The 26,179-nt window shown below is 44.4% G+C and overlaps 2 protein-coding genes across 2 annotated transcripts in view; both read right to left on the bottom strand.

Moving 5' to 3' along the window:
- Nucleotides 1-9,393: 9,393 nt before the first annotated feature.
- Nucleotides 9,394-14,615, bottom strand: LOC119167900 (amblin). Its single transcript, XM_037419382.2, has 4 exons — nt 14,392-14,615; nt 13,773-13,952; nt 11,504-11,686; nt 9,394-9,731 (listed from the first exon to the last, which is right to left on the bottom strand). Exons 1-4 carry the CDS (start codon nt 14,444-14,446, stop codon nt 9,466-9,468), a joined length of 684 nt encoding a protein of 227 aa, XP_037275279.2. The 5' UTR covers nt 14,447-14,615; the 3' UTR covers nt 9,394-9,465.
- Nucleotides 14,616-14,828: 213 nt separating this feature from the next.
- Nucleotides 14,829-26,179, bottom strand: part of LOC142766107 (uncharacterized) — a 92,221-nt gene continuing 80,870 nt past the window's right edge. Inside the window, exons 4-6 of the mRNA XM_075867950.1 lie at nt 24,033-24,078; nt 17,495-17,631; nt 14,829-15,577 (exon numbers count right to left, since the gene is read on the bottom strand). Coding sequence (XP_075724065.1) covers nt 17,586-17,631; nt 24,033-24,078 — 92 coding nt within the window. The 3' untranslated portion in view covers nt 14,829-15,577; nt 17,495-17,585. The remainder of the gene's footprint in view (nt 15,578-17,494; nt 17,632-24,032; nt 24,079-26,179) is intronic.

The following is a 26,179-nucleotide window of genomic DNA, read 5'->3' as shown; positions in this document are numbered from 1 at the left end:
GGGGTTACGCCTTCGTTTGATAACCGGGAGGTTGGTGGTTCAAATCCAGCTGTCGTTCACATTTCAAGTCGTAATTTGCTGGAGTCCTTAAAGTTTCATTTTTATCAAGTTTTGTCACGCTCCACGTGGTGGTGCCTTGGCGACGTGGAAAGGTGAAGCCTGGGATTCCCACCCCGCCTGGTCGCCGCTAGGTAGAGCACGACAGAGTGTTAAAAAAATTCAAAGATTCTAAAAATCATACTTGGTAAAGCAGCGACAGTGGGATTTGAACCACCAACCTCAAGATTAGAACATGAACAGTTAACCTCTCAGTCGCTGTTCATGCTGACGCTCAAGCTACAGTGTTAGGCTGAGCCTTCGCTTCGTAGATATGTCGTAGCTGATAACCACATATGACCTTCAATAAAACGCATCTATTTAGCGATTCATGTGAAGTTCCTTGCATTTTGTTGAAGGTCATATGCAGTTATCAGTATCAGAAGATCTGAAAGGTGAAGGTTCAGCCTAACATTGTAGCTTGACTGTCAGCATGTGACAGTGGCTAAGGGCAATAAAAAAAAGATAGTGGCTAAGGGGTTACGTCCTCATTTCATAATCGGGAGCTTGGTAGTTCGAATTCACCTGTCGTCAACATTCCAAGACATTTTCCGTTGAAGTCCTTAAAGTTTTATTTTTCTCAAGTTTTGTCGGGCTCCACCTGGGAGCGACTTGGTGACATGGGACGGTGAGGCCCGTGGTTCCCATTCTGCCAAGTTGCCACTAGGTAGAGCATGGCAGGGCTTTAAAAAAAAATAAAAGTTCATAGGCTCTAACAAATTTTACTTGGTAAAGGGGTGGACAGCGGTATTCGAACCTGCGCCTCCTGGTTATGAAACGAGAACTTCTCCTCTCAGCCAACCTTCAATATAAGGCTTTCCTGGCGCCCCGCTGCGGTGGTCTAGTGGCTAAGGTACTCGGCTGCTGACCCGTAGGCCGCGGGTTCTATTCCCGGCTGCGGCGGCTGCATTTCCGATGGAGGCGGAAATGTTGTAGGCCCATGTACTCAGATTTGGGTGCACGTTAAAGAACCCCAGGTGGTCGAAATTTCCGGAGCCCTCCACTACGGCGTCTCTCATAATCAAATGGTGGTTTTGGGACGTTAAACCCCACAAATCAATCAATCAGGCTTTCCTGGCAAGGCTCAAAAAACGCGCTACGCATATCAATAGTTGCAAGATGTAACGTCAGACAAAAAATGAGTCTTATCATGCCTGATAAAACCCTTAACCTTTTAGTCAATTTCGACGTGTGCTGCGCGGAAGCAGGCGCATCATGGGAAAATTTTGCTCGCAATGTTTCAAAAATGTGATACGTATGTCAATAGTTGAAAGTTGTGACGTCACACAAAAGTAGAGCCTTATCATGCCTGATAAGGGCCTTACCTTTTTTCGAGTCGTTTTTGACGTGCTCTACGGAGAAGCAGTCACATCAAAAAACCTGTTTACTCGGAAGCCTCTTAAAACGTGGTAGGTACAACAATCGCTGCAAGTTGTGACGTCAGACAAAACTAGAGCCTTATCATGCCTGATAAGAGCCTAACCTTTTTCGGGTCGTTTTCGACGTGAGTTGCGGGGAGGCAAACACATCAGGGGACACGTTTGCTCGTAAGGTGCCAAAAGCGTGCTACGTACATAATATTTACAAGATTTGACATCAGAGAAAAGTTCAGACTTATCATGCCTGATAAGGGCCCCAACTTTTGCGAGTCGTTTTCGACGTGCGTTGCGGGCAAGCAAACGCATGAGGGGACGTGTTTTCTCGAGAGCCTCTTAAAATGCGGTACGCACATCAATCGTTTCAAGTTCGCGCGTCAAACAAAAGTGGAGCCTTATCATGCCTGATAAGCGCCTCAACTTTTTCGAGTCGTTTTTGACGTGCTCTGCGGGTAAGCAGTCACATCAGAGGACCTGTTTGCTCGGAAGCCTCTTAAAACGTGGTAGGTACAACAATCGTTGCAAGTTGTGACGTCAGACAAAAGTAGAGCCTTATCATGCCTGATCAGGGCCTCAACTTTTCCGCGTATTTTTCTACGTGCATTGCGGTAAAGCGGTCCCATCAGGGGAAGCGTTTGCTTGGAAGCCTCTTTAAATGCCATACGTACATCAATCGTTACAAGTTGTGACGTCAGACAAAATTTGACCCTTATCGTGCATGATAAGGGCCTAACTTTTTCGAGCCGTTTTCGATGTGCTCTTAGGGAAGCAGTCACATCAGGGGAAGTGTTTGTCTTTAAAATTGAATTTTTCTCAAGATTTATTGCGCTCCACTTGGTGGAGACTTGACGACATTGGACGGGGAGGCCCTGGGTTGCCACTCCACCAAGTTCCCACTAGATGGAGCGCCACAGAGTTTCCAAAGGTAAAATTTCAATGGCTTTAACAAATTCTATTTGGTGAAGAAGAATTTATAGAACCACCAACCTCCAAGTTATGCAATGAACACCTAACCTCTCGGCTACTGAAACATGCTGACATTCAAGCTACATTGTTAGGTTGAGCTTTCATTTTGTAGATCTTTCGTAAGTGACAACCACATATAACCTTCAAAAACGCATTGATTTACCCATCCACGCGAAGTATGTTTTAAAATTTTATTGATGGTAATATGTGGTTATCAGTTTCAGAAGATTTAAAAGGAGAAGGTTCAGCCTAACTTTGTAGCTTCAATGTCAGCATGTCATAGTGGCTGAGTGGTTACGTCTTGATTTCATAACCTGGAGGTCAGTGGTTCGAATCCACCAGTAGTCCATAGTTCAATTAAGTCCTTGAAATTTTATTTTTTTCAAGGTTTGTCACCCTCCACAAGGGGGCGACTTGGCGACAAGGACAGTGAGGCCCGGGGTTTCAACTCCGCTGAGTTGCCACTAGGTGGAGCGTGGCAGAGCTCTAAAAAATAAAATTTCATATGCTTCAACAAATTCTACATTGTAAAGGGTCCGACAGTGGGATTCGAACCTGCAACCTGTTGGTTATGAAACGAAAGCAACCTCTCAGCCAATGTCAAATGCTGACATTGAACCTGCAATATTAGGCTTTACTCGCAAGGCTCAAAAACGCGCTACGTATATCAACTGTTGCTACATGTGACGTCAGACAGAAGCTGAGCCTTATCATACCTGATAAAGGCCTCAACTTTTTTTAGTCGTTTTTGACATGCGTTGTGGGGAAGCAAACACGTCAGGGGACGCGTTTGCTTGGAAGCCTCGTATAAAACGTGGTAGCTACATGAATCGCGGCAAGTTGTGACGTCACACAAAAGTTGAGCCTTATCATGCCTGATAAGAGCCTAAACTTTTTCGGGTCGTTTTCTACGTGAGTTGCAAGGAGGCAAACACATCAGGGGACATGTTTGCTCGCAAGGTGCCAAAAGCGTGCTACGTATATATTATTTACAAGATTTGACATCAGAGAAAAGTTCAGCCTTATCAAGCCTGATAAGGGCCCCAACTTTTTTGAGTCGTTTTCGACGTGCATTGCGGGCAAGCAAACGCATGAGGGGAAGTGTTTTCTCGAAAGCCTCTTAAAATGCGGTACGCACATCAATCGTTCGGGCGTCAGACAAAAGTTCGGGCGTCAGACAAAAGTGGAACCTTATCATGCCTGATAAGGGCCTCAACTTTTTCGAGTCGTTTTTGACGTGCTCTGCGGGGAAGCCGTCACATGAGAGGACCCGTTTGCTCGGAAGCCTCTTAAAACGTGGTAGGTACAACAATCGTTGCAAGTTGTGACGTGAGACAAAAGTAGAGCCTTATCATGCCTGATAAGGGCCTCAACTTTTCCGCGTATTTTTCTACGTGCATTGCCGTAAAGCGGTCACATCAGGGGAAGCGTTTGCTTGGAAGCCTCTTTAAATGCCGTACGTACATCAATTGTTACAAGTTGTGACGTCAGACAAAATTTGAGCCTTATCGTGCATGATAAGGGCCTAAATTTTTCGAGCCGTTTTCGATGTGCTCTTACGGAAGCAGTCACATCAGGGGAAGTGTTTGTCTTTAAAATTGAATTTTTCTCAAGGTTTATTGCGCTCCACTTGGTGGAGACTTGAAGACATTGGACGGGGAGGCCCTGGGTTGCCACTCCACCAAGTTACCACTAGATGGAGCACCACAGAGTTTCAAAAGGTAAAATTTCAATGGCTTTAACAAATTCTATTTGGTGAAGAAGAATTTATAGAACCACCGACCTCCAAGTTATGCAATGAAAACCTAACCTTTCGGCTACTGTAACATGCTGACATTCAAGCTACATTGTTAGGTTGAGCTTTCATTTTGTAGATCTTTCGTAATTGATAACCACATATAATCTTCAAAAACGCATTGATTTACCCATCCATGCGAAGTATGTCTTAAAATTTTATTGATGGTAATATGTGGTTATTCTGCTGACCCGCAGGTCGCGGGTTCAAATCCCGGCTGCGGCGGCTGCATTTCCGATGGAGGCGGAAATGTTGTAGGCCCGTGTGCTCAGATTGGGGTGCACGTTAAAGAACCCCAGATGGTCGAAATTTCCGGAGCCCTCCACTACGGCGTCTCTCATAATCATATAGTGGTTTTGGGACGTTAAACCCCACAAATCAATAAATCAATATGTGGTTATCAGTTTCAGAAGATTTAAAAGGAGAAGGTTCAGCCTAACTTTGTAGTTTCAATGTCAGCATGTCATAGTGGTTGAGTGGTTACGTCTTGATTTCATAACCTGGAGGTCGGTGGTTCGAATCCACCAGTGGTCCATAGTTCAATAAAGTCCGTAAAATTTTATTTTTTTCAAGGTTTGTCACCCTCCACAAGGGGGCGACTTGGCGACAAGGACAGTGAGGCCCGGGGTTTCAACTCCACTGAGTTGCCACTAGGTGGAGCGTGGCAGAGCTCTAAAAAATAAAATTTCATCTGCTTTAACAAATTCTACATTGTAAAGGGTCCGACAGTGGGATTCGAACCTGCAACCTCTTGGTTATGAAACGAAAACAACCTCTCAGCCAATGTCACATGCTCGCATTGAACCTGCAATATAAGGCTTTACTCGCAAGGCTCAAAAACGCGCTACGTATATCAACTGTTGCGACATGTGACGTCAGACAGAAGCTGAGCCTTATCATACCTGATAAGAGCCTCAACTTTTTTAAGTCGTTTTTGACAAGCGTTGTGGGGAAGCAAACACATCAGGGGACGCGTTTGCTCGGAAGCCTCGTAAAACGTGGTAGCTACATGAATCGCGGCAAGTTGTGACGTCACACAGAAGTTGAGCCTTATCATGCCTGATAAGAGCCTAAACTTTTTCGGGTCGTTTTCTACGTGAGTTGCAAGGAGGCAAACACATCAGGGAACATGTTTGCTCGCAAGGTGCCAAAAGCGTGCTACGTATATAATATTTACAAGATTTGACATCAGAGAAAAGTTCAGCCTTATCATGCCTGATAAGGGCCCCAACTTTTTCGAGTCGTTTTCAACGTGTATTGCGGTTAAGCGGCCACATCAGGGGAAGCGTTTGCTTGGAAGCCTCTTTAAACGCCGTACGTGCATCAATCGTTACAAGTTGTGACGTCAGACAAAATTTGAGCCTTATCGTGCATGATAAGGGCCTAACGTTTTCGAGCCGTTTTTGATGTGCTCTGTAGGGAAGCAGTCACATCAGGGGAAGTGTTTGTCTTTAAAATTGAATTTTTCTCAATGTTTATTGCGCTCCACCTGGTGGAGATTTGACGAGATTGGACGGGGAGGCCCTGGGTTGCCACTCCACCAAGTTACCACTAGATGAAGCGCCACAGAGTTTCAAAAGGTAAAATTTCTATGGCTTTACAAATTCTATTTGGTGAAGAAGAATTTATAGAACCACCGACCTCCAAGTTATGCAATGAACACCTAAACTCTCGGCTACTGTAACATGCTGACATTCAAGCTACATTGTTAGGCTGAGCTTTCACTTTGTAGATCTTTCGTAAATGATAACCACATATAACCTTCAAAACGCATTGATTTACCCATCCATGCGAAGTATTTTTTTAAATTTTATTGATGGTACTATACGGTTATCAGTTTCAGAAGATTTAAAAGGAGAAGGTTCAGCCTAACTTTGTAACTTCAATGTCAGCATGTCATAGTGGCTGAGTGGTTACGTTTTGATTTCATAACTAGGATGTCAGTGGTTCGAATCCACCTGTAGTCCATAGTTCAGTAAAGTCCTTAGATTTTATTTTTCTCAAAATTTGTCGCCCTCCACAAGGGGGTGACTTGGCGACAGGGACAGTGAGGCCCGGGGTTTCAACTCCGCTGAGTTGCCACTAGGTGGAGCGCGGCAGAGCTCTAAAAAATAAAATTTCATATGCTTTAACAAATTCTACATTGAAAAGGGGCCGACAGTGGGATTCGAACCTTCGACCTGTTGGTTATAAAACGAAAACAACATCTCAGCCAATGTCACATGCTGGCATTGAACCTGCAATATCAGGCTTTACTCGCTAGGCTCAAAACCGCGCTACGTATATCAAATGTTGCTACATGTGACGTCAGACAGAAGCTGAGCCTTATCATACCTGATAAGGGCCTCAACTTTTTTTAGTCGTTTTTAACGTGCGTTGTGGGGAAGCAAACACATCAGGGGACGCGTTTGCTCGGAAGCCTAGTAAAACGTGGTAGCTACATGAATCATTGCAAGTTGTGACGTCACGCAAAAGTTGAACCTTATCATGCCTGATAAGAGCCTAAACTTTTTCGGGTCGTTTTCGACGTGAGTTGCGGGCAGGCAAACACATCAGGGGACATGTTTGCTCGAAAGGTGCCAAAAGCGTGCTACGTATATAATATTTACAAGATTTGACATCAGAGAAAAGTTCAGCCTTATCATGCCTGATAAGGGCCCCAACTTTTTCGAGTTGTTTTCGACGTGCATTGCGGTCAAGCGATCACATGAGGGGAAGCGTTTGCTTGGCAGCCTCTTTAAACGCCGTACGTACATCAATCGTTACAAGTTGTGACGTCAGACAAAGTTTGAGCCTTATCGTGCATGATAAGGGCCTAACTTTTTCGAGCTGTTTTCAATGTGCTCTGTAGGGAAGCAGTCACTTCAGGGGAAGTGTTTGTCTTTAAAATTGAATTTTTCTCAAGGTTTATTGCGCTCCACCTAGTGGAGGCTTGACGGCATTGGACGGGGAGGCCCTGGGTTGCCACTCCACCAAGTTACAACTAGATGGAGTGCCACAGAGTTTCAAAAGGTAAAATTTCAATGGCATTAACAAATTCTATTTGGTGAAGAAGAATTTATAGAACCACCAACCTCCAAGTTATGCAATGAACATCTAACCTCTCGGCTACTGTAACATGCTGACATTCAAGCTACATTGTTAGGCTGAGCTTTCACTTTGTAGATCTTTCGTAAATGATAACCACATATAACCTTCAAAAACGCATTGATTTACCTATTCATGCGAAGTATTTTTTTTAAATTTTATTGATGGTAATATGCGGTTATCAGTTTCAGAAGATTTAAAAGGAGAAGGTTCAGCCTAACTTTGTAACTTCAATGTCAGCATGTCATAGTGGCTGAGTGGTTACGTTTTGATTTCATAACTAGGATGTCAGTGGTTCGAATCCACCTGTAGTCCATAGTTCAGTAAAGTCCTTAGATTTTATTTTTCTCAAAATTTGTCGCCCTCCACAAGGGGGTGACTTGGCGACAGGGACAGTGAGGCCCGGGGTTTCAACTCCGCTGAGTTGCCACTAGGTGGAGCGTGGCAGAGCTCTGAAGAACAAAACTTCACATGCTTTAACAAATTCTACATTGTAAAGGGTCCGACAGTGGGGTTCGAACCTGCGACCTGTTGGTTATGAAACGAAAACAACCTCTCAGCCAATGTCACATGCTGGCATTGAACCTGCAATGTTAGGCTTTACTCGCAAGGCTCAAAAACGCGCTACGTTTATCAATTATTGCTACATGTGACGTCAGACAGAAGCTGAGCCTTATCATACCTGATAATGTCCTAAACGTTTTCGAGTTATTTTTCACCTGCGTGGCGGGGAACTAGTCGCACCAGGGGACGCGTTTGCTCGGAAGTCTCTTTGAACGTTGTACATAGATCAATCGTTGAAAGTTGTGACGTTGTACAAAAGTGGAGCCTTATCATGCCTGATAAAGGACTCAACTTTTTCAAGCTGTTTTCGGCACATTGCAGAGAAGGAGGCGCTTCGAGGGAAGCGTTTGCTCGGAAGCCTTTTTAAACGTCGTACGTACATCAATCGTTACAATATCTGCGATTGGTTGTCTATGATATATTGTAACAATACTGATTGTTGGCCTAGTTGGTACTTGCTTACTTACATGCTTTGGCCGCAAATAACACACTTACACAAAGTAAAGGAATATTCAACCACAAGCACAAGCAGCACAAGTGCTTGTCGTTGAGTGTTCCTCTATGTTGCGTGTGTGTTATTTGCGGCCAAAACATGTCAGTAAGCTTGTCTATCAGCGGAGTTGAAAAAGAAAACAGGGCAAACCTGCCAGGATTCTAACCGTGTGTCCCCTTATCCGTAGTCAGAAGCGTTATACTTTGCGCCACGTGTACCGCAGACGAGAGGTAGGTTTATCCTAATAGGATTTCTGTTGTTTGTTAATTGAGGAAAGAAAAAGTACAGTGAACCTGCTAGGACTCAAACCTTCAACCTCCCAATCCATAGTCAGGCGCGTTGTACGTTGCACCACAGGTACGGACAGGAATGGTTGTTTTACCGTAAACTGCCTTTCGTTTCTTTTTTAATGTAAAAAAAAGATACACCACGTAGCTCTAACGATTCAAACCTGAAATCCGCTGATCCGCAGTTAGGCGCGCTATCCTTTGTGCCATAATCCCGGACGCGACAAGTTGGTGTCCCCTCACCTGCCTTCTCGAGTTTTTTTTTTGGGGGGGGGAAGGGAGAAGCTAAATAAAATAAACTGAGCAAGAACTGAAATGTGTGGCGATTGTGCTTGGTTAATTACAACGTTAAAACTCGCGAAAATCTGGATGAAAACCTGCCAGGAAGAGTGCATGCTTTCCAAATACCGATAAAATCATAAATTATTATGCGGGGTCACACAAAATTTTATTGCATTTCATCACCAGTCGACGCGTTCAGAATCTGTCACTCACCATTATTTGTAGCCGTCTCGGTCGGAGCCTCCACACAGCCTCTATCATCCCAACGCCGAGAAAGATCAAAGCAGGCTAATTTCCAAAACGGCAGCTGGCGTTGCCGATGAAGTGCTCCTTTAGAATGTCACCTTTGTTTTATTGTTCTTTTTATATTACAAGAACTATAAGCCCCCGATCCTAATCGTCTCCCCCCCCCCCAAGAAAAAATAAGTTTTTTTGACGACACGTAAATTGACGATGGAAGAACAATTTTTATTTGTCGCGGAAGAATTTTATTTAGATAAGTGAGAAGCACCATGCTGACTACCTGCTGCCTTTTATTAAAACATGTGGATGCATTGAACTATTCGCCGAGTCTTGAATCCAAGCCGACGGAGGAGGTCTACCTGGAGAAGCATAAACTCCCATGCCTTTTTCTCGTGGTTCCTCTGGATTTAGAATGGGATAACTAAGGCTTCCCTTGCTTTCAGACGACCGTACACTCTCGCGTGATTTGGTGGCCTCCCTCTTGTAGAACTGCTTGGTGAATCTTTGTGCAAGGAACTTGCATATTCCTCGGGCGTGGTAATCTGATATAAATAGAAAATAAATAAAATTACTTTCTCGTTCAAACCAAGCGCAACCTGCATGCATTTGCACAAATTGCGAAAACACCCTCAAAGTAATCACGAAATAACGGGCGCCCCGCCACGGTGGTCTAGTGGTTAAGGTACTCGGCTGCTGACCAGCAGGTCGCAGGATCAAATCCCGCCTGTGACGGCTGCATTTCCGATGGAGGCGGAAAGGTTGTAGGCCCATGTACTCAGATTTGTGTGCACGTTAAATAACCCCAGGTGGTCTAAATTTCCGGAGCCCTCCACTACGGCGTCTCTCATAATCATATGGTGGTTTTGGTGCGTTAAACCCCACAAATCAATCAAATCAATCAAGAAAATGACGGGAATTCTTCGAAGGGCTCGTTACTTTGTTAGATACACCCAATCAAAGCAACAGAACTAGGCCAAGTAAACCATATCGGAAATTATGTGTTGTTTGGTTTCAAGTGTAGCGCAGTGGCACTGACAGTTGGGAGGGTTGGTGTGGGTTCATGGTTAAGAACGGCGTCAACCTGCCGCGACAGCTTTTTGCCCGAGTGTCCCTCCAGATTGTTTTTCTGGTAAATAAATTGAAATTGAGTTTAATTGAACTGAACAGGAGAAACACCAAACAAAGAAAATTGAAGTCACCGATGTATTCTGTTGGGCTGGCGCCCATCCTCATGTTTTCTTCGTTCATGTTCCTTGTTATTTTTCAATTGTGAGTATTACCATTATGTTGTGTATTGATCGTATTTTTATTGTTAATCAAGCTTATTCCTTAATACTCACAAGTCCGTATACTATTGCTGTATTTTTTGTAATTCCTCCATCCATGTAGCCATAGGAGGTCCCCCTGTCAGTTTCTCTGAAACTTAGGGACCTCCTGCTGTAATAAAGCTAACCATGTAACTCAACTGAACTATTTAATAAACTTGACTTGACTTGACTTGACTTGACTTGTTTGTTCTCTCGTATTCTCACACCGTTCTTAACCATGTAGCGCAAGGGTTATGAACTCAACTGGAAGGAAAGGAAGCGGACGCAAAAGCACGCTCTTTTGTCTTTGCGATTCAAACTCGCCCCCTCCAGTGCGGACGCGTCACATAGGACCAACTATAGCCCAACAGTCTGTCCTACTGGGCTATCGCGTCAAAGTGTTCGTAAAGAGAATTCACGCCTATATTCCTGATGTAAGGTGTATTGTTGGCGGAAGCGATAACCGAACACAAGACTGCTGTTTCTCTACGAACAAACAGTTTTATAAATTTGAACCCAGGAGGGTGGTTAAGAAATTGAGGCTTCTTAGAAAAATAACTGGAACAAAGAGACACAACTAGTCAGACCACTTCAATTACAGCGTTCGTGAGCCAATCGTAATTGGTGGACACGTGATTGGTTACTCACTCTCGTTTACATAGCATTTAACTAATGATTAATAATTTCCCAGACTAAAAGATGTATAGTAAATTTTACGTGAGGCAAATAGGAGCCATCGACATGGGCTCTTGTGCGAATGTTTCTTTGATTTTTTATATATCGTGACGTTACGTAATAGTGTCTTGCGTCAAATTCACAAACCCGACCGTTTTTTGTGAGCACGAGTCTACTACATAAGTATTAGTCTAGTTGCTAAGTATCCCAAAACGGTAATTCCCGAATACAGCCCATGCTTGCGGCACCGAAATCCCTTCGTAAAAACTTTCACAGTATCTTCGATGTTACCAGCAGTGTCACATGAAGTAGCAATTTAAGAAAGGACTCACCGCCACTGCATCTGTTCATACATTCTTCGCAGGTTGAGAACTTGTTGCTGTTTCCTCCGCAACCACTGTAGACGAATCCGCGACAGACGCCCATGCCGGCGTCGAAATACCACATCGGAACGGAGGATTTGCACATCCCCATTTCCGGACCCATGCCGCAGACTGGCTGGGAACGTCGTCTTGCTGGAACGAAAACGAAAGTGGAGAGAAACGTTTTCAAGATAGCAAGGGCGTATGGAGAGGTCGGCTTGGTTGCACTGCCTGACCACCTGCTCTATGTTATAAGGGAAGGGGCATCATAATTTCGTCGTCATAGCTTGATTGATTTGTGGGGTTTAACGTCACAAAACCACTATTCGATTATGAGAGACGCCGTAGTGGAGGGCTCCGGAAATTTTGACCACCTGGGTTTCTTTAACGTGCACCCAAATCTGAGCACACGGGCCTACAACATTTCCGCCTCCATCGGAAATGCAGCCGCCACAGCCGGGATTCGATCCCACGACCTGCGGGTCAGCAGCCGAGTACCTTAGCCACTAGACCACCGTGGCGGGGCAATTTCGTCGTCATAATTGAGTTCACTGTTAACGCTTTGTACGAGGCCTCATATAAGGGTAGCAGTGAAGCAGAGAGAGAGAAAGCAAAGAGAAGGCAGGGAGGATAGCCACGTTAAATCTGGTCTGCTACCTTAAAAGAGCGCAGGGGAAAGGGGAGAAAAATAATAGAGAGGGAGAAAGTGCTAAAGTAAAAAACGAGAACGCAAAGCAGCGCCTAACGCATGTGTCCAGAAAGTCAAACTATAACAGAGATGATAGACTTTCATTACCCGTACGTAACTACCAGGACACCAGAATAATAGTGCATGGTACAAAATACCGAAGCGATCTACACTCGTTAGTTTCCGACGCGTATGTTGCGAGTGCTTCCGTGTGATTGCATAAATATGAAATAGTCTAGCTGCTAATTTCTAGGATGTAGAAGAATGCAACGCTTACATATTTTAACTTTTCACTTGTTAAAACTGTTAGATTAGGTTATATTAAGTGTTAGGATAAGCGTAAGGTTACTCTAACTCAACTTATATTGCGTATGTTTCATCCAGTTATTTGGTTTCTTGTTATCTTGTGCTCTAGAATTTGAGTGTGCATCTAAATACAGCCAGCATTCAGTACTGTTACGCAGCAGTTGCATCGGAGCTGAAGACCATGTAATGAAGTTATATGGCAACGCCTCATCTAAACGAACTACTGTGACCCAAGCAAAAAAAAAAAACAACCCTATGCAAAGTGATATATCGCCGCCAAATATTATCGCTATTCCTAAGACTTTGATGCTAGGGATGTTGCGATTCTTTCATGTGACGGTACTGCCGATTCGCTCTCTGTTAGAAAGTACGCAGGCCTGTTTAAACTAGAGCCCGAAGCACCAACTTAATGTTTTTTTATAAACGGGTTATTTATGCATATACGAAAGTGCATGCTGAAACATATCAGACGAAAATTACTCTGCAAAGTTGTGACAATAACAATGTCATCACAACAACCACAACGCACTGGCATCATGAAAAAACTTTCCTTCAACAAAACCCACATCGATACTTAACCAACTCTGCACACACATAAGGGTGAGTTGGCAAGAAAGTTCTTGAAAGGATGGGAGGTTATACGTCACAGTTAATATTTTTACTTCTCAGTAGCGAAGCCAGAAATGTTTTCTATTCATGATTGCGTGTGCACGGGGGGGGATGGAAGTAGAGCTTTTACATGTTTAATGGATATTCATGCGTGTGTTTGTGTCCGTGCATGCATATGTGCACATGTGAATGTGAAAGAAAATTTGGGAGGAGGGGGAGGTTGACTTAGCCAACATTCCTTAATTCCCCGCCCCTGCTGGCTACGTCAGGTTTGTTTGTGAAGTAAAACTACTGCCAGAGACGCAAGCAAACGCAAAAAGAGCACTTGTCTCCTGTACTCTGTCATCTTTCCACCATTTTATCTTTTTAGAAGTCGCAAATATTGTTACCTGCACTTGCTTATTCTTCTTTGCCATCTGAGAATATCGTCATCATTCGCACAACTTCCTGATCTGTAGAAATTATCAACATGTGGCAGACAGAGGTCGACTCTAATGAAGCCGCACATGCCTCACCAGTGGTGGAGATTCAGGGTACAAACAGCAAGCCATATAGTTCGATGCCTGCGCGTACAAGAGGAGACAAAAACGACCCCCTACCCCCCTTCCCCATTGGCTATGAAATGTCAACACTTACACGAACAAACTTGCAGGCATTCTTGTTCGGTCGAAAACCTATTGTAGTTGCCGAAGCAACCGCTGTATGTGAACATCCTGCATTGCCTCGTTTTGTGGTCGTAGAACCACCTGAGAAGCCTCCCGTAGCAGTAACCGGCCCTCGGCTTTCTGTAGCACCGTAGGCGCCACTGAGCAGCCGCTAGGGAAAAAGAAACTGAAGTGAGAATGCAGCAAACGTCCACTACAACAAGGAATAGCTATTTCGATGATAGCACGCTTAAATACTTCTAACTTGTCGCTAATCCTCTCCATTCAGATTATGTATGTTTAATTCTGTTACTCACTTTCTAAGATAGTACATTTCAGAAAATACTCATATCGAAAAGTGAAATGCGTGAATCACGTAACATCGGAACATAGAATATTCTCAAGAAGGACATGAAGAGCATGCGTAGACGGCCAAAGTGTTCAACCCTCTCAAATGCTTATCTATCTGGAACATTCCTTACTCAAACGCAGTGTCAAGGAGATTTATAAATATGTATTTTGAACAAACGTTGATTGCAGACATAAGAATTGAGTCTATAAAATGGAGAAATAAAATCCTAAACAAGCGATGCCAGGTATCCAGTGCTTACCTATAGAGAATGTCAACGTGAGAAAGGCAGCGACGGTAGCAGCTCGAAAATTCATAACTGTTTTTGTTCTACATTTACTTTCCGTAGATGGTTCACATTATACCATGATAAAACACGTCTCTGACTGCTATTTTTCGAAGCAGTTCGATTACATTCAATAAGCTGTTGATCCGCTGAATTAAGTATATTGCCCTCTTGGCCACTCAAAATACTTCTCGCACGAACGTGCGTAGTGCTTTAAAGGAAACAATATCTTGCCTTGCCGTGCATACCTCTTCGGCAATACAGTTGGCGCCATCACATGAATGCATTGTGCTCACAGTTTCCTTTTGCATCTTGATACAATGGTCAAAGGAGCCACGGCCACAATGAGGGAGCCATTGTTTTCTGAAGACGGTACATGGCGGGCAGCACTTGTGCGAACGGACCTGCGTAGGTTGCATGTGTTTCGGTTTAGGAAAGAATAAAACAATGTTCATAAGCGATAAACTTGCACGCTTTTTTCGGCGAGTGCAGATTCGAGGCCGTTCCTGGAAGTTCACCGCGCACGTTCTCGTTTTAGGGGTGTGCGGGCAACGGGAAATCTCTAAGATGACGTAACCTAATTGCATCCTATCCTATTCCGTTGGAGCGACGGAGAGACCAAATCCACTTCGATTTGACCTACGCGTCGAATAGACAATTCGCAAATGCGAACAATCTTATTTTTAATTGTAAATTGATAATGCCAAAATTTCAAGAAGTCAAATGCACCATAAGCACACGAAATGTGTGCATATAGTACAATATTTTTCTTTCCATCGGCCAAGGTATGCACTCGTAAGACAGTCCGATGCTTGACTTTTGAGATTTTACATTGAATTTTAATATAGAAATATTTTTTTCTAAAACATGAATATTTGAGGAGTACGCAAAAAAGCGTACTCACGCTGTCGTCGAAATGCTTATAGCTACTTGTAAATGCATTACGATTTTACAGGACTCAGTTTGAAGCATCTAAATAAATGACATAAAGAGTGAATTGCAAGTTAATGACATTCTTAGACTCACCTTGTTCTCACCAAAAGAATGCTACTTGACCCGTTATTGCGCACACAATTTACACCCAAAATATGCTTTCCTTCCAGTGGTGACACCGGTTGTGTCTCTAAATTGACTTGGATGATCTCGGGAAACTCGGACGATCCTGGAAAAGGGGTATACCCCAAATCAACGGTTCATCATGTTTTAACGAATGATTTTTCAATGACGAAAGTCAGCACGGAAATGGTGCCAGAAGTCCTTACGAGTAAGAGGAAGGAGGATTCAGACTACGCTGACGGTTCCAAGCTGCATGCTGGGTGTATACCCAACTTTAGGCCTCGGTTTAGCACCACCAAAATGTTTGTATCGTAAAGTACACTGGCCGAGGTTGAGTAATTTCGTGTGGGTTACGGTGAGCAGTATTGCGCAAGCGCGAGGAGCAGCAGTGGTGTCACAAGGCGCACAGCTGGCGCGCCGAATGGCGGGCTGCTCTTGGAGTGACGTGTCGCTACTGGGCGGGCGCTTTACCCACGTGAGAAACTCGCCCACTAGTCCGTACATCTGTCGTACCGTGGTCGGCCATCCGCCCGTCACTCCGGGGTTCATTCGTCCGTCCAACCGCCAACCTGTTGTTCGTCCATCCATCCGTCTAAGGCTCATCCGTCCATCCGTGGTTCATCCCTTAATCCGTCCATCTGTGGCTCGTGAGTCCATCCGTTCAACCATAGCTCGTGCTACGTATATCAAATATAACCTAACTAAGCCACTGCTCATTTTTAAAGACGATAGTCGTTCTTGGGGACCTTCGTCTCAAAAGTTTTGGTCTGTCTGGCTGTCGGTCTGTTGTCTGTCTGTCTGTCTGTCCAGCTGTCTGTTTGTACACCCTTAACAGTACCCTAAACAGCACCAAAGTGGCCAAACGATACTCCAAACTGCCGACCCCAATCGCAGCGCCCACCAATATTGCTTAAGATTCGGCGTTCATACTTGTGAGATTGTCATTTAAAAAGCAATTATTGCGCATATCTGAGGCACCATAACAACACGTCAATTTTCTGTATGTGTGTCTCTTACTAGAAAAGCCATACACAAGTAATTCTAAGGACCATATCGTTTATCACGTTGCGCTGACCATGCAACGCTTGCACGAAAAGGCAAGTGTTTCCAACGCTTTTCTACGACGACACGGTGGTGGCACCCACCCGTCGCCTTGCGTTCTACATCTTATCACCTCCGAGACGGGCGCAGAAGACACGCGCGCTTCGTTTTTCAGGATAACTGCCAGATAGTGCTCATGCCTCACGTGTGACGTAACTTGATGCGCTCGTTCGCCTCCGCTCAACCTTTTTCCTGCACTGCACGCTTGAGTCACTCTAACGCAGTGACTCCAGAATACCATTCACCGATTTTCCTTCGCAGAACATCAAATAAACGTTTTGTTCACTCTCTCAAGACGCAAGACTATAGTCTTTCGACGGCATTTGCAGTGTAACATGCAGATACGGGGCCAAGTTTTGTTCCCAATGATTCATTTGAACCCCGAAAGGAATTCTGCATAAAAACTGAAGACGGTAAAAACATCTTAGACGACCTCTCCGAATGAGGTTCTCATTGAAGCGTTGTCAACAGTGCATTGGACGAGGAGCAGAGTACATTTAAATGTTCTTAAAATAATGTCAACTAATTTTGAATAAACCATTCTTAAATATTATTTCTGACAAAATTTGGCACTGACCTTGTATATCACAATTTGCATTGCCACGAATGCATGCGCCAGAGTAGAAAGCAAAAGTTATCCGTATAACAAAGCGTTCCTTATAGAATGAAACTCATGTATCGGTTCTATATAATTTCCGCACGCATATAAAAAAACAGTGTTTACTTGCTGCTATGAAGTTATATATCTAGCAGATATAAAGTAATAAAGAACCATGGGATACGCCAATTCTGTGCTAGATATGGGATTCTTTAGACAGTCAATAATAGTGATGGTTTATTGTAGTGTTTATATCGGTTAATGGGGATGGTTTATTATGACAGTTTACTCTTGAATTACTTTATGACAAATTACTCTACTTACAGATTATCGTTTATTTTTGCTAACACTGACGCTGTCTTCCACTAGGTGGTGGCATGCGCAAATTCTGCATTGAATCGGAAAAACTGAATCTTCATTGGGATTCACATGCTTGAGCGACGTCCATGTTAATGAGTTCCCTGCAAGAAAAAACAAAAATAACACAATCATACACCAGACGAACTTTAACAAGGTATTTGTATATACAAGGAACAGTTATCATTACTCTGCCAACCGGTAAGTGATCAAGACACGATTATTCAGTTGGCACATACGATCTCAACGCTTCGAAACTCGCCACATTTTATTATAAAACTTCTGCTTGGGTGAGTTGCTTCCTTTTTAAGGTAGACTTACCAGACCCAAAATATAAATGCCTAGGAAGAATGTGTCAGACTTACCAGCGCCAAAAGACGAACACCTAGGAAGAACGTGTCAACACTTACCAGCGCCAAAAGATGAACACCTCGAAAGAATCCCTAAATGTGTGGTCTTTTGCGCTGGGTTCCATCCTCGATGTGACCACAATAGATACTCGGGACGGCTTTCAGCTCTCCCATAGTAGAGTACCTAGTACTCTAAATTGTTAACAACTTTTTCTAAACACAAGTTTCTGCGGCATTGGTCGTGCGCTTTCGTCGAGGTGGAACATGAAAAGATACAACTCATTTTTCGACCGACTTGGTGCTAAGCAGCGCCCGTTGAGTTGTTTTATATGATTTCATTTGTTGCATATCGTGTTTCATTGCATCTATTGTATCGTTATACCATTGTATCATGATATCGCATTGAGTTCTTGTGTACATATATGCCAAGATTGTCATGTATATTAGAGCAAATGTCTTCACTGTAACGTAGTGATGTTAGTCATGAAATATAGATGTGCCGAAGTGTATATGCCCTGTTACTGGAATGGTATGAAGCCTTTGTGTTCTGTACATGCTGTAAATAAATTTTTCTAAACAAATCTACCTTACACATTTTACGAGGTATGAATAAAGACGAAGCTTCGCGGTGCTAGCGTCTTTCATAAATGCCAGAAAATAAAAGGTCGGTGAGAACTACTCATCTTCCGGTTCAGCCGACTAATACGGGTCCACTACTGGGCATCCATCTTTCGCCCTTGAATCAAGGTCTATGTTGGGAATGGCGGGGTGGTCTCAGAGAAATATTTACTGGGTGAGTAGACATTTGATTGACCTCTCTCTCTGAACGCTCGTCAGTGGGAGGAATGCCAACTTCTTAAGAGACCACACATCGTCCGTTATTCGTGACGTGTAGCCCAAACAGAGACTTAAACGCCGCCTACCGGGGACGTCTCAATGAGCTGATGCTCGTAATAGTCTTCTTCCTGTTTCGCATTTTGTGCGTCGATTCATTCAGATAAGCGTGACTCAGAGAGGGGCGTCGACAGGAAGGAGCACTCAATAGGGCATATGCCGCGCCTGGCAGAAAAGGCCGATGCGGGGTTCAATAAGCTGGCCGTTGTTCGTTGTTTGGTTGCTTCGCCTGGTAGCGTTCTTTCGTGCCAGGTTACAAAGCACATAAACGGTCGAACTGAAGTTCCCTTCTTTATATATTGAGTCACTTAAGCACGGGGTGAAGCCTCACTTCGAGAGAGGGCTTCGTTCAGAATCTTCTTTCAATCTCCAGTTGTCTCGATCTTTCTGTAGCCACCTTTTGTGTGACTAAAATTCAAGCCCTTTCACACCCGCCACAGACGTACTTCGTTAGGTACATGTTGTGTGTGTGCGCGTGTACGGAAGTGTGCGCGCGGGTGTTCTACTTAAAAGAGTTGCGTCTACTTATATGTGTGCACCTCGTGAGTTGGCGGTCGTACAATATTTCTGTTATTACTAAATGTCATTTGCTTAAATTTGTGAGCTTAGAAAAACTACGGACCACAATTGAATGCAGCATGCGGACGTTAACGACAGGAACATGTGTCTGTGGGCGACGCAGCTCAAGACGAGAGTCCTTCATGTCTCATATCCATGCTCATATTCGCGGTGACCCGTGTTCACTCCCTGCGTCAGCTGTGGCATCTCACCCCTCACGCGTGAGGTTAAATGAGCCTTATGAGCGTTAAAGCACTGATGTCGTCAGAAAAATGCACTTAGTGTGAGAATACGAACACAAGTGAAACGGAAACAGAATAGTTGGGTGTCTCGCTGCGACTCGAGGTAAAAAAAAGAGAGCACACAATCAGTTCGTGCGCTATTTCACAAGGATAGTAAAAAAAAAAGCTGACCGTAATCAAATGGCCACAAGCATACGCCATCAACACTTTGGAATTTACACAGAGTCCTTACAATTTTTTTTAGCACACCCCTCAAGAAAATCAAAAACTGCCATAAATGGCCCAACGCTGAGCTATACTACCAAACTCCAAATATACGAGTAGGTGTGCTACTTGTATTTTTCGTCCTACTTGAGTCGTGCTGCCGCAGACAGCATAAAAGTAAGTCTACACACAATTTTTGGTTAGCGATGTGATATGCAAGCTCCATTAGTCATTTCAAACGTGTTGGATTTCTTAGCAGACTTAACGTATTTTGATCCCACCCGCCCGCTCGTATTTCTGTCCGTCCGCTCATCTATACATCCGTCCTCTGTCTGTCTGTCTGTCTGTGGTTATTATTATTATTATTATTTGATTTGCATACACAGATACACAAGAACACAGAGGAAAGAGGGAGAGAGCAAGCTGGCAACTGCCACCTGGACGGGCACAACGCCTGCTCACTCTTTCAGGAGGAGGGAAGAAACAGAGGAAACAAAGATTAGAAGGGAAAAAGAGGAAAGAAGATGAGGAAGAGAGAAAAATAAATGACGAAGACTTCGACTAGTATGAGTAAAAAAACACGTATCGCAATAACACACCTTATAAACATGTTATCCTTCTTGTTAGCCATCGAATAAACTGCAACACTGTTTAGGCTATTGGAGGCTTTGCCACCCACCAATGGGGCGATCTATGTGCAGGCGCTCCGTCGCTTGATCTGTTTGAAAAAGAAATCAGCTATTTGACGTCACGCACATGACTGAGAATTGTAATCTAATCGCTTTTCCTTCTTGCGTGTACCGACATAATCTTGGTTTCGTCGATAAAAAATACAGCTGGCAGTCAGCGTCCATCCTACTGTCACCTTATTTCGTTGTGTTTTTGCGCTGTTTTTTAAAAGATAAAAGTGTTTTATTGAAGGATCTACCATGGCTTCGCTAGCGTACTTCCGTCATGGAAGTGACGTTATAAAATATATACTAAGAGATTGCAAAGCACAAAACCAGAAAGCAAGTATACGTGGCGCGAAATTGAACCAGCAACCTCTCGATTCCCAGTGCGCGGTTCTAACCACTACGCCACAGAGCGTACGTTGTTTGGAATGTTAAGGGAAAACCATTTATATACAACATACGCTATTTGACGATCCTCGGAGCTTCAAAACGTTAGAGCGTTTTCGTCATCATTGGCGAAATGGCGCGACAGGCTCCCGTTGGGCGTGCTCTGCAGGTCATCGCCTTCACGAAGCGTCGACCCCACGGAGCATGGTCTCTCCTGCACGCGCGCTTATCAAACTCGGTTCGGGGGATGACGAAGGTCACATCACACGCTGCCACAGCCGCGTTTACGAAAGGATAGCGCTGCTGACATACGACGCAGGATGAATTGCGACATTTATTCGCTCTTTTACTGTATATACTTGCGCGCTCGTTTCGTGCCTCTTTCTCTCCGTTTGAACAATGCGCTTCGAGTGTTGAGCTGTGACAGTTGTTAGCCCGCGCTCTTCCTTTGTACTCCAATTTCGTGCGTGCTCCCTGCGTGAGGTGTGCGCTGCAAGTTTGGAGCTGCTTGCAGCTCCTACCATTATTTCGCAACAATTTGTTGCTGCTGCTGAAACAATGCGCAATAAGCGCTCAACCACCTCTTGAAAGACGCATTTCACTTTGGTGCTACACCAACTCATATATAAGGGAATCAGCCACGTTTTTTTTTTTAAAAAATTATGCACCAACTAGCCCACCTCAACGAAGTCAGCGGTATTCTTTGGCACTGCAGCTACTGAGTACAACTAAAATTTGATTTTTTTTTCTTCGCTATGGGAACCCAGTGGTTCGTGTGAAACCAATCTCTTCCGAGAGCATGTTCAGAATAATTCTGCTTGCTTTACTGGTAACGTCAACCACACTGGCAGCATAAGGGCGATTGCAAATAGTTTTATAGCTTTTGTAAGCGCTAAAGGCACGTACGTAAGACGAGTGAAGGACATAGGTCAAGCTCTACTTTGAACTAAAATTTTTATAGAAGGGAGCACCAAATATATATAGGGGTAGCCACCAGAAGAATAAACAATGAAAACTAGACAAGATTAAAGAACAATAAAAAAAGTCTTGGTACCATATGCAGAGTACATTAGCACCAACACGTGTCCAGAGCATATGCGGTGAAACGGGGCTAAGTGCGCACTTTGTTAGACATAACGCAGATAGCGTCTGCAAAATTGCGAAGGGGCTCATTATGTCACTGCTTTATGCGCACACTCCGAAAAGTGCAGCTACTTGCTTGTCAAGGCAATCGAGTGAGCACTAACCACTATAAAATCATCTGTCTTCACCTCAGCGGCCTCGACAGTATGACTGAAACATCAGGACTCGGATGTTGACTCTAGGCTAATTGTCGACGTTGCTCAGATGAAGTGGGTTGATTTTATTGTGGTTAGTTCTCCTAGATTGCCTTGACAAGCAAGGAACTGCACTTTTCGGAGTGTGCGCATAAGATAGTCACATAATGCACCCCTTCGGGCTTTTGCAGACGCTATCGGCATGATGTCTAACAAAGTTTTCACTTGGTACGGACTAAGTAAAGACTCGAGCATATGCGCCGGATTAGGTCCTTCCAGGAGCATACGTTCTGGACACGTGTTGGCGCTAATGTAATCTGCATAGTGATACCATGGCTTTTTTCGATTGTTCCTTTAATCTTGTCTAGTTTTCATTTGTTTTTCCTTCTGGTGGTTACGCCTATATGCGTTTGGTGTACTCCTCTATTAAAATTTCAGTTTGAAGTAGCGCTTGTCCTGGCTCTTTCACTCGTCTTACGTACGTGCCTATAGTGCTTACAAAATAAATGTCGATCAATACCAACAACCTGAACGCCCTGCCTTCTATGTAAACAGTTGGCATAAATGTTCTCACGGGCACCCCTACCATGAATTCCAGCAGTTGCCCTTCGTCTCTAAAAGCGCACCTAATACTTTTCCAATTAAACTTGCTTCCTAGAGTACGAGACCTTTGCGGCCTTCGAAGAACATATATTTTACCACCGCGCCATGTATATTCTATAGCTTTTTATGTCGCTATGCTTGCAAGGCATGAATTTCATTTTGCAACGCCAACGCATTCTCCGAAGCAACAACCGATTTCGTTGGCGTAGTTCACCACTGTAACTGTCCGCAACACCTATCACGCATAATGAGAAGAATACCTGTGCCTTAGCTCGGCTAGCTCAGTTATGCAAGCGAGAATTTGGTGTACTTGATAATGCTTGTTTTTAGTAAGGGCTGACTTCCGGCCTGGTTGGTGCACCATAAGTGAAGTGATTTAGCGCGTCAGTGCAATCCGCTTTTTGATGAATGTCCCATTGTTTGTGGGCACCTCAATGAATGCACTAGATTTATCGTAGAATCGAATACTATCCGTGGGCTGGCTAACGGTTGTGTCAGTACTCCGTCACTATCTCTGACAAACAAAGAACATGTCTTGCTCGATGAAAACGTATCTGTGCATGCTTAAGTGTCGGTTAAACGTACGAATACGTGTCAACCAGATGCAATTGTTTTTTTTTGTTTGCTGTTGTTCAAGGTTAGCACCTGTGTCCCCGCATCATCTTGTCCTGCCTCGAAAAAAATTGAGCTAAATCACTTCGCATATATGCTTGTTTACCCCACCCTCGTAGTCGAAGTACAGTTTACCCACCTAATCATATGGCTGGTCCAACCAGTGGCCGTGCACCAACGTTCTGTACTGCAGGCACTCGCTACTGCCGCTTCATTTGTTTCCGAAGCCATCGCCGAAGTCGAGCATGAGGCGTCCATTGCTGCCTCTAAAGACCATCGCTGGCGGCGTTCGGCTTCCTCCGCCCGGCTATCAGCTCACTCAAGCTCCCGTTCTTCAGTTGTTTCACGTTGCCGCTATATGCGCTGGTACTCACCTTTCCACTTTAACTATAATTAGCAAGGACATCGAAATTCGCAGTATTCTCTTACGCAGCTTGCCGCTTTCAAAGTTGGGCGCGAGAACAGAACGATGACACAGAGACGAGAAGTGTCCTTCTTGTCGTCGTTCTGTTCCCGCGCTATAACTATCGTCATGTCATACCACCTAGCCCAAGCTGCCACACTTCGCAGTTGGGACCGCGCAAACAAGCATTCTTGCAAGTGGTGTGTTCCCCGCCGGAGCCAAGGTTAAAGGCCGGTAGTTCTGTGGTCATCTTGCCAAACAGCCTAGTTTGTTTTAACTAAAAAAATGATGCCCTACTTACCCACCAGTCTTTGGCGGCATCCTTTGGCGCAGACGGCCACGAATCTCTGCAGTAGTTAAAAAACGATGCTTAAGCGTCCCCTATTTCTTTCTTTCGCCAATAATCTCAACTTCTCACCGCATAATGTCAACTCTATATTAATGCACATTTCCATGCGCTTTTGAATCCCGGGCTAGGGACAGCCTTTTAGTTATCACGCTCCTAGTGGGGCTATACGATTACATGTTTGGGTGAACATGCGATCACGTGGCAGAAGGCACAAACACTACCACGTAACAGGTATTGTTGGAAACACTGCAAATGCGCAGCATGTGCACTGCGATACACTCTTTCTACCACACGCACCACATCATAGATACATGCTGCGCATGCGCAATATTTGCGGCGATGACTTTTACGCGGCATTGACAGTGGTGTTGGCCACCCGCTCGCGCGTTCACACCAAGGAGGTTCAAAAAACTTTGTTCACCCTAACAGTGGTCACCACTGAACAGACAATGCGACAACTGGTGCCGGGTTTCTTCAACACTCACGCTTGTTGTTTACGCTTTTTTTACACGGTTCGCCACGGGTATCAGCCGCTAGGTGTTCGGAGACTGTAAAGCAGCGGTGCTTTGAGTGCCTGCGCACTAACGCATTCCCACGCACTTTAATTCGGCACTAATCTTATTAGGCAGATTAGCTTTATCCCGCCATTCTCTAGACGTCGTCGCACCCCACAGAGCCCACCCACGTCATACTCAAGCCGTGATAGATATGTAACCAGTTCTATGTTTAGTTAAAACCTCTCCACCTAGGCATAACACCTGACTGTGAACGTGACCTTGTGTGCGATGGCATTTGTCGGTATCAAAGTCAGTTTTGAGATAAACATTCCTTAAGTTGGCGTGCGGCACCGTTCGGACGGGCGAAACTGATTGCTAACATGCGCGCTGGCTCGAACGAAGGATTAACGCCGTGTTTGCCGCACACGAGTAATATTACGACACCGTTGCCGTAAATACGTATTATCGTTGTAGATAACCCCTGGACAGCATCGGTCCTATCGGATTGAGTCTACGCGGTATCGCAGCCGAAAGGCAGCATTTTGTTTTGACGGTGTCAATTTTATGGTGTACAGGATTCGGAGGTCTGCCATATAAGAGAAGCCGGCTCGGGGCGTCCGTCGCGACAACTTTAACAACCTTTCGGTTAGTTCATGCCGCCTCTTGAGCGCGTACTTCTCGCACGTAGTTTAGCTTTGAGCTTGCTCCGCCGCGCTGGTCTAGTGGATAAGGTACTCGGCTGCTGACCAGTAGGTCGCGGGATCGAATCCCGGCATCGGCGGCTGCATTTCCGATGGAGGCGGAAACGTTGTAGGCACGTGTGCTCAGATTCAGGTGCACGTTAAAGAGCCCCAGGTGGTCGAAATTTCCGAAGCGTACAGAATTCGCCAGGGCTTTTGTTGTGCATGAATCCCATAACATTTATTGTACGCCGAAAGTCGTGCGGGCTGGCGATTTGCTCTCGAAAACATGGACAACGCTGCGCCTCTTGTTTTTGCGAGTTCGTCGATAGAGTGCCGCACAATGCACAATTAAAACTTTTATATCTAATATTTAATAATAAAACTGGAATCAATAAGGATATGTATTTACAGACGCCGTATTGTTTGTTAAATCGAATTGATCATCCTTTTAAACTGAGGAAATACCGTCCCAGGACTGGAATTTTTGCAAATTCTTCTTTTGTCAGAACAATACATGAGTGTAATGGGCTCACAAGTGTACAAGTGTCTGCTGTAAATGAAAATTTGTTTCTTTCGAATCTGTAACCTCCCTGCTATAACGCTTTCGGGCGCTGCAGGTATACTTCGAATAAAGAATAAAGAATGCCAGCGATTAGTCTCTTGACAGGTTTAAGAGCAAAATTTTGCCCGCACCCAGGTGAATGAATGTGCATGGTCAGTGAAGCGATGTTGGTGTTGTCGAAGTCGTTCGGTGGAAGGAATTCCTCAGATTGCTTTCAGCGGTGATCTTGAAAGAAACCATCTTGACGACGGGAATTTTTCCGTTGGACGTAGAAGGCTGAATAGACGAATTTCCGCAAGACGGCTGGGTGCCGCCATCTTGTGCTGTTAATGCAATGTTGTTTTTTCGATTACATTG

Source organism: Rhipicephalus microplus, chromosome 6 (genome assembly GCF_043290135.1).
Source record: "Rhipicephalus microplus isolate Deutch F79 chromosome 6, USDA_Rmic, whole genome shotgun sequence".
Taxonomy (NCBI): Eukaryota; Metazoa; Arthropoda; class Arachnida; order Ixodida; family Ixodidae; genus Rhipicephalus; species Rhipicephalus microplus.
The sequence above is the reverse complement of the archived record's forward strand: the minus strand, read 5'-3'. Positions and strand labels throughout refer to the sequence as shown.